This window comes from Carassius auratus, chromosome 5 (genome assembly GCF_003368295.1).
Source record: "Carassius auratus strain Wakin chromosome 5, ASM336829v1, whole genome shotgun sequence".
Taxonomy (NCBI): Eukaryota; Metazoa; Chordata; class Actinopteri; order Cypriniformes; family Cyprinidae; genus Carassius; species Carassius auratus.
Window position 1 is genome coordinate 9091226 of NC_039247.1, and position 15000 is coordinate 9106225.

Sequence of the window (15000 nt, forward strand, 5' to 3'; positions counted from 1 at the left end):
AACATTCTCTTGCTGTGGCAAGACATCAAATTTTGTCATGGCGCCCATGGAAACGCCCTTTAACAAAAACTCAAGATCTAAAAAGTTAACATTGCACAGGCCTTTAGATTAGACTGACCACAAAATATATGTTAATCTCAAAAAAATATATAGGAGTAGTTTGTCGCAGCGTAAAACAATGTCACTTCCTGTTGCCAATAGGTGGCGCTAGACTATAAGCTGAATGTGGGGCATGTAGATCTGTTAAGGTCAGAAGTTTTTCTAAACGTGAAGTTTGGGGCAGATTGGACATTGTATGTCTGAGTTACAGCAACTTCCTTTTTCATGGCGAAACATCGAGATTTGTCAGGCCGCCATGGACACGCCCTTTAACGAAATCTAAAGTCTTCGCAAATTAACATCGCAAAGGGCTTTAAGATTACACTGACCAGGTTGTCGTTGATCTGAATAAATCTCTAGGAGGAGTTCGTTAAAGTACAACCCTTGAAAATGGCCAAAAACAAGCCAATTTGTCAGAGAAAATTCAAAATAAACCGACTTCCTGTTGGGATTCGGGATTTCGTACCGAAGAGACTTTTTTGTAGTATTGGTGTGTTACATGTGTATACCGATTTTTGTACATGTACGTGAAACATAGCTCGAGGCGCACTCTGTTGAAAGTGTATAGGTGGCGCTATCGAGCCATTTTGCCACACCTGATGGAATTTTGGCCTTCAGATGTGTTCAGCCAGGACTCTTATCACACATGTGCAGTTTGGGGAAGAATCGACATTTTTATGCCTGAGTTATAACATCTTTTATTCCCATGGCGAGACATCGAACTTCGTGACGGCGCCCATGGACACAGCTTTTAACGAAAACTCAAGATCTTCACAACTTAACATCGCACAAGCCTTTAGATTAGACTGACCACAAAAATACATTGATGTCATAAAATTTCTAGGAGTAGTTAATCGGCAGTGTAAAATATGTCACTTCCTGTTGCCAATAGGTGGCGCTATGACTATAACTGAATATGGGCATGTCAATCTGTTCAGGTCAGGAGTCTCATCAAACATGTGAAGTCTGGGGCAGATTGGCCATTGTATGTCTGAGTTATAGCAACTTCGTGTTTCATGGCGAATCATCAAAATTCGCCAGGGCCGCCACGGACACGCCCATTAACGAAAACTCAAAAGCTTCGCAATTTAACATCGCAAAGGCCTTCAGATTAGGCATACCAAATTTGGTGTTGATCTGAATTAATCTCTAGGAGGAGTTCGTTAAAATACAACGCATGGAAATGACAAAAATGACACAAAATTTCCTCATATTATTAGAAATAACCGACTTCCTGTTGGGTTTCGGATTTTGCTCCAAGAGACTTTTTTGTAGGTATTGGAGAGTTACATGTGTATACCGATTTTCATACATGTACATGAAACGTAGCTCGAGGCGCACACCGTTGAACGAGTATAGGTGGCGCTGTTGAGCCATTTTGCCACACCCACTTCTGAAACCCATATCAGACGTAAATTTTCGCCAGTTCTGAGGTGTGTGCAAAGTTTCATGACTTTTCGAGCATGTTTAGGCCCTCAAAAATGCGATTCATTTTGGAGAAGAAGAATAATAATAATAATAATAATAATAATAATAATAATAATAATAATAAACGGAGCAATTCCAAGAGGGTCCTCACACCATCGGTGCTCGGGCCCTAATTAAAGCTGCAAGCAGCGATGAACGGGCCCTCGCACCCGGGCTCACCGGCAGCGAGTGGCTTTAGTTAATAGGTGAACGGTGAGAAATATGCGTTTAAACTCATAAATATAAGTAGAATATATCAATGTTTATTCCATATATGTGCCAATCTTCCTGTTGCCAGCAGGTGGCGCTATCATTATAATGGAATATTGGCCTTCAGATTTGTTCAGGGCAGGACTTTTATCGAACATGTGAGGTTTGGGGAGGATTGGACATTTTATGCCTGAGTTACAACAACATCCTATTTCATGGCGAAACAATGAAATTTGTCAGGCCGCCATGGACACGCCCTTTAACGAAACCTCAAGATCTTCGCAATTTAAGATCGCAAAAGGCTTTAGATTACACTGACCAAGTTTGATGTTGATCTGAATAAATATCTAGGAGGAGTTCGTTAAAGTACAACCCCTGAAAATGGCCAAAACAACACTAATTTTGCAGAGAAAATTCGAAATAACTGACTTCCTGTTGGGATTTGGACTTCGTACCAAGAGACTTTTTCGTAGATATTGGTGTGTTACATGTGTGTACCGATTTTTGTACATGTACGTGAAACATAGCTCAAGGCGCACTCCGTTTAAAGTGTATACGCACTCCGTTGAAAGTGTATAGGTGGCGCTATTGAGCCATTTTGCCACACTCGATGGAATATTGGCCTTCAGATCTGTTCAGGCCAGGACCCTTATCACACAAGTGAAGTTTGGGCAAGATCGGACATTTTATGCCTGAGTTATAACATCTTTTATTCCCATGGCGAGACATCGAACTTCATCACGGCGCCATGGACACACCTTTTAACAAAAACTCAAGATCTTCACAACTAAACATCACACAGGTCTTTAGATTAGACTGACCACAAAAAATACATTGATGTCATAAAATTTCTAGGAGTAGTTTGTCGCAGTGTAAAATATGTAACTTCCTGTTGCCAATAGGTGGCGCTTTGACTATAACTGAATATTGGCATGTAGATCTGTTCAGGTCAAGAGTCTTATCCAACATGTGAAGTTTGGGGCAGATTGGACATTGTATGTCTGAGTTACAGCAACTTCCTTTTTCATGGCGAAACATCGAAATTTGTCAGGCCGCCATGGACCCGCCCTTTAACGAAACCTCAAGTCCTTCGCAATTTATTATCGCAAAGGGCTTTAGATTACACTGACCAAGTTTGGTGTTGATCTGAATAAATCTCTAGGAGGAGTTCGTTAAAGTACAACCCCTGAAAATGGCAAAAACAACAGCAATTTTGAAGGGAAAATTCAAAATAACCGACTTCCTGTTGGGATCCGGATTTCGTACCAAGAGACTTTTTTGTAGGTATTGGAGTGTTACATGTGTGTACCAATTTTTGTACATGTACGTGAAACATAGCTCGAGGCGCACTCCGTTGAAAGTGCATAGGTGGCGCTATAGAGCCATTCTGCCACACCCGGTGGAATATTGGCCTGAAGATCTGTTCAGGCCAGGACTCTTATCACACATGTGAAGTTTGGGGAAGATCGGACATCTTATGCCTGAGTTATAACATCTTTTATTCGCATGGCGAGACATCGAACTTCGTCGCGGCGCCATGAACAAGCCTTTTAACGAAAACTCAAGATCTTCACAACTGAACATCGCACAGGCCTTTAGATTAGACTGACCACAAAAAAGACATTGATGTCATAAAATTTCTAGGAGTAGTTCGTCGCAGCGTAAAATATGTCACTTCCTGTTGCCAATAGGTGGCGCTATGACTATAACTGAATATGGGCATGTCAATCTGTTCAGGTTCGGAGTCTCATCAAACATGTGAAGTTTGGGGCAGATTGGTTATTGTATGTGTGAGTTATAGCAACTTCATTTTTAATGGCGAATCATCGAAATTCGCCAGGCCGCCACGGACACGCCCTTCAACGAAAAGTCAGGATCTTCGCAATTTAACATCGCAAAGGCCTTTAGATTAGGCATACCAAATTTGGTGTCGATTTGAAGAACTGTCTAGGAGGAGTTCGTTAAAATACAACACATGGAAATGACCAAAATTACACAAAATATGCTCATAATATTAAAAATAACTGACTTCCTGTTGGGTTTAGAATTTCGCTCCAAGAGTCTTTTTTGTAGGTATTGGTGTGTTACATATGTGTGCCAATTTTCGTGCATGTACGTGAAACATAGCTGGAAGGCTGTTGATTTTCTTGGTATAGGTGGCGCTGTCGAGCCATTTTGCCACACCCTCTTCTGAATCCTATATCAGACGAAAATTTTCACCAGGTTTGACGAGTGTGCAAAGTTTCATGACTTTTTGAGCATGTTAAAGCCCTCAAAAATGCGATTCATTCGGGAGAAGAAGAAGAAGAAGAAGAATAATAATAAATTAAAGCTGCAAGCAGCGATGAACGGGCCCTCGCACCCGGGCTCACCGCCATCGTGTGGCTATAGTAAAAAGGTGAACATTGAGAAATATGCATTTAATGTCCTAAATATAAGTGGAATATATTGAAGTATATCCCATATATGTGCCAATCTTACCGTTGCCAGCAGGTGGCGCTATCATTATAATGGAATATTGGCCTTCAGATGTGTTCAGGCCAGGACTCTTATCAAACATGTGAAGTTTGGGGAAGATTGAACATTTTATGCTTGAGTTACAACAACTTCTCTTGCTGTGGCAAGACATCAAATTTTGTCATGGCGCCATGGAAACGCCCTTTAACAAAAACTCAAGATCTCCAAAAGTTAACATTGCACAGGCCTTTAGATTAGACTGACCACAAAATATATGTTAATCTCAAAAAAATTATAGGAGTAGTTTGTCGCAGCGTAAAACATGTCACTTCCTGTTGCCAATAGGTGGCGCTATGACTATAACTGAATGTGGGCATGCAGATCTGTTAAGGGCAGAAGTTTTATCTAACATGTGAAGTTTGGGGCAGATTGGACATTGTATGTCTGAGTTACAGCAACTTCCTTTTTCATGGAGAAACATCGAAATTTGTCAGGCCGCCATGGACACGCCCTTTAACGAAATCTAAAGATCTTCGCAATTTAACATCGCAAAGGGCTTAAGATTACACTGACCAGGTTTGGTGTTGATCTGAATAAATCTCTAGGAGGAGTTCGTTAAAGTACAACCCCTGAAAATGGCAAAAACAACGCCAATTTTGCAGAGACAATTCTAAATATCCGACTTCCTGTTGGGATTCGGATTTCGTACCAAGAGACTTTTCTGTAGGTATTGGTGTGTTACATGTGTATACCGATTTTTGTACATGTACGTGAAACATAGCTCGAGGCGCACTCTGTTGAAAGTGTATAGGTGGCGCTATCGAGCCATTTTGCCACACCTGATGGAATTTTGGCCTTCAGATGTGTTCAGGCCAGGACTCTTATCACACATGTGCAGTTTGGGGAAGATCGGACATTTTATGCCTGAGTTATAACATCTTTTATTCCCATGGCGAGACATCGAACTTCGTCACGGCGCCATGGACACGCCTTTTAACCAAAACTCAAGATCTTCACAATTTAACATCGCACAGGCCTTTATATTAGACTGACCACAAAAAAGACATTGATGTTGTAAAATTTCTAGGAGTAGTTTGTCGCAGTGTAAAATATGCCACTTCCTGTTGCCAATAGGAGGCGCTATGACTTTAACTGAATATGGGCATGTCAATATGTTCAGGGTCAGAGTCTCATCAAACATGTGAAGTTTGGGGCAGATTGGACATTGTATGTCTGAGTTATAGCAACTTCATTTTTCATGGCGAATCATCGAAATTCGCCAGGCCGCCACGGACACGAACTTGAACGAAAACTCAAGATCTTCGCAATTTAACATCGCAAAGCCCTTTAGATTAGGCATACCAAATTTGGTGTTGATCTGAATAAATCTCTAGGAGGAGTTCGTTAAAATACAATGCATGGAAATGGCAAAAATGACAAAAAATTTGCTCATAAAATAAAAAATATCTGACTTCCTGTTGGGTTTAGAATTTTGCTCCAAGAGTCTTTTTTGTAGGTCTTGGTGTGTTACATGTGTGTACCGATTTTCATACATGTGCGTGGAACGTAGCTCGAGGCGCACACCGCTGAACGTGTATAGGAGGCGCTATCGAGCCATTTTGCCACGCCCACTTCTGAAACCCATTTCAGACGTAAATTTTCGCCAGTTCGGAGGTGTGTGCAAATTTTCCTGACTTTTTGAGTATGTTTAGGCCTTCAAAAAGGCGATTCATTTGGCACCGTAATAATAATAATAATAATAATAATAATAAACGAAGCAGATACAATAGGGTCCTCACACCTTCGGTGCTCGGGCCCTAATAATAATAATAATAATAATAATAATAATAATAAACGGAGCAATTCCAAGAGGGTCCTCACACCATCGGTGCTCGGGCCCTAATAATAATAATAATAATAATAATAATAATAAACGGAGCAATTCCAAGAGGGTCCTCACACCATCGGTGCTCGGGCCCTAATTAAAGCTGCAAGCAGCGATGAACGGGCCCTCGCACCCGGGCTCACCGCCAGCGAGTGGCTTTAGTTAAAAGGTGAACGGTGAGAAATATGCGTTTAAACTCATAAATATAAGTAGAATATATCAATGTTTATTCCATATATGTGCCAATCTTCCTGTTGCCAGCAGGTGGCACTATCATTATAATGGAATATTGGCCTTCAGATGTGTTCAGGGCAGGACTTTTATCGAACATGTGAGGTTTGGGGAGGATTGGACATTTTATGCCTGAGTTACAACAACTTCTCTTGCTGTGGCGAGACATCAAAATTTGTCATGGCTCCATGTACACGCCCTTTAACAAAAACTCAAGATCTCCACAAGTTAACATTGCACAGGCCTTTAGATTAGACTGAATACAACAAATACTTTAATCTCAAAAAAATTCTTGGAGTAGTTTGTCGCAGCGTAAAACATGTCACTTCCTGTTGCCAGCAGGTGGCGCTATGACTATAACTGAAAATTGGCATGTAGATCTGTTAAGGGCAGAAGTCTTATCTAACATGTGAAGTTTGGGGCAGATTGGACATTGTATGTCTGAGTTACAGCAACGTCCTTTTTCATGGCGAAACATCAAAATTTGGCAGGCCGCCATGGACACGCCCTTTAACGAAACCTCAAGATCTTCGCAATTTTACATCACAAAGGCCTTTAGATTACATTGAAGAAGTTTGGTGTTGATCTGAATAAATCTCTAGGAGGAGTTCGTTAAAGTACAACCCCTGAAAATGGCAAAAACAACACCAATTTTGAAGGGAAAATTCTAAATAACCGACTTCCTGTTGGGATCCGGATTTCATACCAAGAGACTTTTTTGTAGGTATTGGAGTGTTACATGTGTGTACCAATTTTTGTACATGTACGTGAAACATAGCTCGAGGCGCACTCCGTTTAAAGTGTATAGGTGGCGCTATCGAGCCATTCTGCCACACCCGGTGGAATATTGGCCGGCAGATCTGTTCAGGCCAGGACTCTTATCACACATGTGAAGTTTGGGGAAGATCGGACAATTTATGCCTGAGTTATAACATCTTTTATTCCCATGGCGAGACATCGAACTTCGTTGCGGCGCCATGAACAAGCCTTTTAACGAAAATTCAAGATCTTCACAACTGAACATGGCACAGGCCTTTAGATTAGACTGACCACAAAAAAGACATTGATGTCATAAAATTTGTAGGAGTAGTTCGTCGCAGCGTAAAATATGTCACTTCCTGTTGCCAATAGGTGGCGCTATGACTATAACTGAATATGGGCATGTCAATCTGTTCAGGTTCGGAGTCTCATCAAACATGTGATGTTTGGGGCAGATTGGACATTGTATGTGTGAGTTATAGCAACTTAATTTTTCATGGCGAATCATCGAAATTCGCCAGGCCGCCACGGACACGCCCTTCAACGAAAACTCAAGATCTTCGCAATTTAACATCGCAAAGGCCTTTAGATTAGGCATACCAAATTTGGTGTTGATTTGAAGAAATCTCTAGGAGGAGTTCGTTAAAATACAACACATGGAAATGACCAAAATTACACAAAAAATGCTCATAATATTAAAAATAACCGACTTCCTGTTGGGTTTAGAATTTCGCTCCAAGAGTCTTTTTTGTAGGTATTGGTGTGTTACATATGTGTGCCAATTTTCGTGCATGTACGTGAAACATAGCTTGAAGGCTGTTGATTTTCTTGGTATAGGTGGCGCTGTCGAGCCATTTTGCCACACCCTCTTCTGAATCCTATATCACACGAAAATTTTCACCAGGTTTGACGCGTGTGCAAAGTTTCATGACTTTTTGAGCATGTTAAAGCCCTCAAAAATGCGATTCATTCGGGAGAAGAAGAAGAAGAAGAATAATAATAATAATAATAATAATAATAATAATAATAAACAAAGCAGATACAAGAGGGTCCTCACACCATCGGTGCTCGGGCCCTAATAATATAGCTGCAAGCAGCGATGTCGGGCTCAAGCCATCAGTGCAACGCCACCCCGGTGGCATCAGGATAACTGTGTCCAGCGGGCATAAGCATTTACAGTAACCCTCTGACAATCAGTTTTAAGGGATGCGGCAGTTAAAGGGTAAATTCCCACCAATCTAGACTTTGAAATCACATACACAGAACAATATATATAACTTTAGTAACACTTTATTTTAATATTTATAAAAAATGTATAAGGTGTGCATTGTAGCTGACACCTATATGAACACATTACAATTGTTTTGTGACTGCAAGTCTTTCTTCTCAAATGCTATTGAGCTTCAAATTTGCATTTGAGCCCATGTGAAAAAGTAGCATAATTTACATATGACTTACAGTTTGTTGTAATAAATATCAAACATTCAATTTAATTGTGCATTATAGCTGTCACCTAGATGAACAATTACAGTTGTTTTTATGACTGTAAGTCATTCTCTTCAAATGCTACTGACGTTAGAAAAGTGTATAACAATATCACATGTAACTTTAGAGACCGACCCTAAATTTGAGACTCTAGAAAGTCCAATGTCAAGACAACTTTATGCCTGTTTTATTTTCTTTAGTTTTCTTTTCTCTGTGCCGGATTGCTGATGTCCTATACCCAGGCATAGATGTCCATCCATCAATTACGAACATTCAGCCGCAAACATGAGGTGTGAGCGGTCGCGAGTGTGGATGGGAGAATGGCGCATGTTTTTTTTTTTTGTTTTGTTTTTTGAGCAACTGGGATGGTGCCCCCTCTGGGAGTTGGTGCCCTACGAAGACTGCATACTATGTTATACTGCATAATGTTAACAAATTAGACATTATTTTACAGTGTTACCAAATCCTTAAATAATGTATTAGTGTTTTGTAATGATTTTAATGACCTATAAGCATTTGTGAAATAGTTTTGCTTGCATTGCAGCTTTATCTGTCAGTTGAAGAGTTTTACTGTTACATCCATGAGATTAATAAATGTCATGTCACGTCACAGGTTGTCATAGGTCAGTATCAAATGAGTTTGAAATTATTTTTTGCAGCACAAATTAGGGTTCTTAGGATGTTGTTAAATCCTTAAAACTGACAGAAAAGGATAAGGCCTAAGAGATTTCTTAACCTGTAATGTAAGGAAAAAACACCACCATTAGCAACAACAAAAACAATAACAATTTAAAATATTTTTTTTTTTTTCCTGATTATTAAAGGGATGATTAGGTCTCCCTCTCTCTCTCTCTGCCAGACAGCCCCTCCCTACAGTCCACACACACTGTCACAGTCACCAACCCCCTCACACTCCCCCTCCCTCTCCCCCTCCCTTCCCTCACACAGACAGGGTGGCCAGAGTGAGATCATGTCAGTTGAGAAGTCTGACAGTTTTTTAATTTTCTTTTATCCATACAGTGTTGTAAAGTCGTGAAACTATGCATATTTCCTCAGAATGATTTGATCTTTGTATAAAAAAATGCTTTGAAGTGTTTGGAAGCTGCAATTTAAACATACAAGACAATTAATGTTTCCCTTTTTACTGTCATTTCAAAAATTCACCACGACAAAACCGTTCAAGCTAACCAAAATCCGTTCGCAATTTAAGTTCCTCAATGGTTTTTCTTCATGTAGACAAAGTTTGGTGTGTATAGTGTACTTCCCCTGTGAGGAGTATGCATTAATTCACAACTGTAAAATCTCAAAAATACACATTCAAATCAAAATAGCCGACTTCCTGTTGATCGTAGCTTATGACTGTGAATTAGAAAGTTGTCCGTCTTGATTAGAACAATTTATGTACCAAGTTTTGTGTCTGTAGCTAAAACTAACCCCCCCACTTTTGACAAAAGGTGGCGCTATAGCGTGCCTCCTTCACGCCCTTTTAAAAGCTTTTGCCATTGTCTAGCTATCAATAATACCGATATGTATTTTGAGTTTCATGTAAGTCTGAGCTTGTTGTCTGCCTCAAACTCACCATAACAGAACATTCAAGTTTGACACGTTGCCATGGCAACGCCATATTAGATATCAATATCCCCACAACAGATTTACATCGGCCGTGTTTTGTCATTATTCTGATGAAGTTTTAAGGAAATCGAGTAAAAATAAGATGCTAAATTCAAAACATTTTGAAAATGACTCACTTCCTGCTGCCAGTTGGTGGCGCTATAACGTTGACTCTTAATAGTCACATATATACGATCTGTATCATACAACGAACAAACCAATGAAGTTTGATCAAATTCAGGAAATGTATGTGGACGTTATTAGACATTTCCTGTTTCTCATTTCTCGCCATAATTTCAACGCCTCACCACGGGCAAACCGTTCGAGATATCAAAAATCCCCTCGCAATTTTTCATCCCCAATGTCTTGAGATCATGTTCACCGAGTTTCGTGACGAACGGGTTGAAATCCTCAGAGGAGTATTTCAAATTCCAGAGCATGCTTTTTTTAAACAGCCCTGAATAGTTGACTTCCTGTTGGGTGGAGCCTAAGACATAAAGTGTGAAAGTTGTTCGGCTTAATGAGATCTATAAGTGTACCGAGTTTCATATAAATACATGCAAGTGTGTGTGAGCTATGGTTCAAGATTTCTGAAGGTGTTCCAGGGGGCGCTGTAGAGTCCCTGTGCCACGCCCGGGTCCCAGCCTCTGCAGCGTCCTGATGGCCGCAGATTCCAATGTGTGTGCCAATTTTCAAGAGTTTTTGAGCATGTTAAGGCCCCTAAAACCCCCCGGAAGGTTTAATAAAAAATAAAAAAAATAATAATAAGAAGAATAATCCTTAGAAGAACAATAGGGCTCTTCGCCCCTTCGGGCTTGAGCCCTAAAAAAACAAAGCAGATACAAGAGGGTCCTCGCACCTCGGTGCTCAGGCCCTAATAATGTCGTGCACTCATTTTAAAGTGCACATTCTGGTCCACGGCCAAGAACAATAGCCTTACGTACACAGTCAGGCAGTGTGACGCAGCTGCGCAGTGAGAGTGACGCCCAGCAGATAAAGGCAGACGCTTCCTTCCAGCAGCAGAAGAGCAGACGGGTAAAGTTGTGTGACGACGCGTATGAAGTTTCAAGATACCGAGTTTGGGTTATTTTCTCGTTATCAGCCGCTGGTTTCTCTTTCAGATGCAGTATATTCGGTGACAGTTTCTGGTGTATTAAAAGCGACAGATTAAAACAATGGTAAGTTGTTTTGTCTTTGAAGCTTTTTAATTATTTATTTATTTTGTGTTGGAAGTTTGTTACGCTGTCATTAGTTATTCTACTAAAAATATGGACATGTGAGGGCAGAAGAACTTTTAAAGGCAAACGGTTTAGACAAACTTAAAACATTTAACTATATGCAAACATTTGCTTTATCTATTATTTATGCATTTGTTTTTAATTCTATGGTCCAAACAGGTTTAGTTTCATCATCTATATTTTTATATCATGTCTCTTTGCATTATGAAAGTAAAATTATACTTTGATTTTGATAACTAGACTATTATTGCTTGACAGTCTATATATAGAATAGCAGCTCAAACGTATAATTTGAGGGCTGTGATACAGTACAGTGGGACTAACTAGTTGATTAGCATTGATTGCTCAAGTCAGACAACATTTCATTTTTAATGAGTTGTTTGGATTTTTTTCTCCCATGTTAAAAGTTATCTGAATGTCATCTAGAAGGTCATTAACCCTTACTGTTGGTTCATCTCCGGTGGCTTGAGATGACAACATAAGAAGTGTTTAGTTGAAACACACAAGGGGACTTTTCCCAGTCTCAAGGAAATCCCATATACATTATAACAGCCAAAATGAGAAAGGAAGGAAGGAGGCAAAGAAAGGATGTAAAAAGAGATATGTATCCTGTTCATAATATGCGACGAGTGATGAAAAACTGATTATCAACATGTTCTTCGGTTATAAGTTTTTGTTGTTATACTTTGTGCTTCCTGTTTTTAAAAGGGGAAGATTTACATACTATATCTCAATATTACAATTGTATTTATTTACATATTCCTTTATATATGCAATGGCCCATTTCATGGTCGTATTTAACTAAAATCTTGTTTCCCAAACTTCTTTACTCTGATCCATAGGATCTATATCATCGTTTTGCTTTAGCACAGATATTTATGTATTTATTTAGGCTATACACCAATATTTATTTATTTGTACAGTGTGTGTATGTGTGTGTATTTAATCCATTTTATGTTTGTATTTTATGACATTCTTATCAGTTGTTTTTTTCTATTCATATCAATTTTTTTTACTGGTTTAGCTTTAGTATCCTAATGTGGTTATTTTTTTATTTTACAACAGATATTTATACACAGATATTTATTTAGTTATATGTTTTGTATCTTATAAAAAATAAAAACTTTTTGTTGGTCTGTTATTAGATGATAAATGTTTCTTGAAATTTCATGCTTATATTTAATTTTTTTTTTTTTTTTTTTTTTTTTTATATGCTCACTGGCCTACTGATGAGTGAAAATTCATGTGAAGCTCTACAAAACAATATATGGGTTTCTCCTTCCTTTTAAAACATAAAAGTTATTTATTTTGATATTCCAAACACAATTATAATGTTAGTTGCAATTTGCTATTTGCATTTAGTTCGTTTTTATCCTCACTATTCCTATTAAAACAGACTTGTGACCTACTTTTCGGCCGTGACACACCAGTTGAGAACCACTGTTCTATTGTGTACAGCTCTCACGTAAGATGGCATGAATAATAAGGGGTATTTCCTGTAAAATGAATAATTTCATTGATCTTTGTGTGACCGTTTCCTATCTATGATGGACCACTCATCAACTAATCCTTGACCTCAAGTCACTTGCATCCTTCTGAGCACAAAGAGAGGAATAAACATTCTGACTCGACTGAGATATATACACACACACACACACACACACACACACACACATATATATATATATATATATATATATATACACACACACACACACATACATACAATGCTCTTGTCAGGGAGGTCACGATCTCTAAATGGTTCTCATGGGTTTTGTGGACCTCAGCCATGTTGTTTTCACAAAGGCCTCATTGTGGGATTTGATGCAATAGCTTGTTGAGACGCACAGTTTCTCTGTCTCTCCCCTGAGCTGATCCATGTGAAACTTTGAGAGCAGAGGCAATGTTCCAGAATTCCATTCCCAGTGCTTGTTGTAAACAGAACTCTAAGCGCAATATCATGGAAGGTGTCCAGGAAGTCGTCATTGCCATTTTTGTTTTTAAAGAGTCATGGACTGCATTTCTCTTCTGTTAAACATCTAATAGGACAATTTAGTCCCTCGTAGGGAAAATTATGTCATTGCAGAAATGAATTGATGATAATGTATGTTGTGTAAAGGTCATTCTGTGTTTCCCAATATATCGATTTCATCTCTCTCCAGGAGAATGGGCAAAGCCGCCTCCATCAGGCCCAGCAGGATGTGGAGGATATCAAAGGCATCATGCTTAATAACATAGAAAAGGCTGACGAGCGTGCAGGAAAACTCGGGGAGCTGGAGGACCGAGCTGATAAACTCCTTGAAAAGGTGGATCTTTTGTGACGGCTGTTTTCCTTGATAGTTTATATTATCATTTAATACATATTTATTTTATGCATTTATAACTGCTTGACAAAAAGCATGCCCACTTATTTATGTGTTCTGTGGTCTTATGGTCCTGTTTTCATGGTTTGAGTTTTCGGATGACAATAAACTGGGTTTCTGGGGAAAGCAACGGCATGTCAAAGTCTATAAATAGTGTCTAGGTGGGGTGTACGGAAAACCTGAGTTTAGTTTACCTCGTTAATTTTAGAAAGCCATTTCCTTTTGTTATGAAATGAACAAAACTTGTGTAAAAGCAAGTTCACTTTGGTTTCCTGTTTTATCACATGTAATATGAAATAATTTTCATGTTTGTACTTTTTCAGAGTGAACAATTCTCAAAGACCTCGACTAAGGTGAAACAGAAGAAGCGCTGGGAGAATATTAAGTACAAAGTGATCATAGTATCAGTTGTAGCTGCAGTGTTCCTCATCATTATTGTAGTTTTGGCTGTGAGCTTAAGCAGACAGGACAGTAAAAACACACTTGAAGACACGCCGGCAACACCAGGAGATGGCTAGAAGATAAGCAGTCAGATAAGAAGATGAGTGAACATAAGTTGTGTTTGAAATTCTTCAAATCACCACCTTGAAAATGTAAAGAAGAGGAAAGTTTTATAGATCGATAAATGTACAAACTAAATCTGTGATGCTACTTTTTTTTTCAAGAGGATGCTTAAAAATAATGTGGTTGATACAAATGATACCATGGTGTCACTATAATTTATGCTTTGATTTTTCAATGGTAATACACATCAGTATGTGACATTAATTGTAACAGTTTACATGTATTCTTTTTGGACTGAACTTTAGCCATAATTTAGATAAATCAGTGCCAACCACGGGTTAAAGTGTAGCAGGAAAAATATGTTAGATGGCGTAGACATTTTCAGGGAGTAGAGCATTAATCTTGTTCTTGAAAAAAAAAGCCTTTCTTCATTCCTTTTTTCATCAGTGAAAAGTGTGTGTGATGATCTCAAAATCAAAAAAAATGTCTGTGTGTTTGGTTTTTTTTTCAAATTATTAACGGACTAATTTTCAAGCCTTGGTTCCCACAGCAATACATATTTTGTATGTCTTTATATGATCGACCCATTTCAGGTCTCTGAGTTTCTATGAGCTGATGAGTTTAATCAGATGTGTTTGATTATGGAGACATACAAAATGTGCATTATTGGGAGTAATCCAGATTCTGATTT

General features: G+C 38.9%; 1 protein-coding gene across 1 annotated transcript; it reads left to right on the top strand.

The window, feature by feature from the left end:
- The first annotated feature begins 11208 nt into the window (after nt 1–11208).
- Nucleotides 11209–14801, top strand: LOC113073775 (vesicle-associated membrane protein 5). Its single transcript, XM_026246539.1, has 3 exons — nt 11209–11382; nt 13605–13748; nt 14129–14801. The coding sequence occupies exons 1-3, from the start codon at nt 11380–11382 to the stop codon at nt 14321–14323; spliced, it is 342 nt and encodes a 113-aa protein (XP_026102324.1). The 5' UTR covers nt 11209–11379; the 3' UTR covers nt 14324–14801.
- The last annotated feature ends 199 nt before the right edge of the window (nt 14802–15000 follow it).

Bases quoted from the DNA above. Each gene is read 5' to 3' on its own strand.
- LOC113073775 (XM_026246539.1), top strand. The intron at 13,749-14,128 runs GTGGATCTTTTG...GTACTTTTTCAG, and splicing joins CTGATAAACTCCTTGAAAAG to AGTGAACAATTCTCAAAGAC.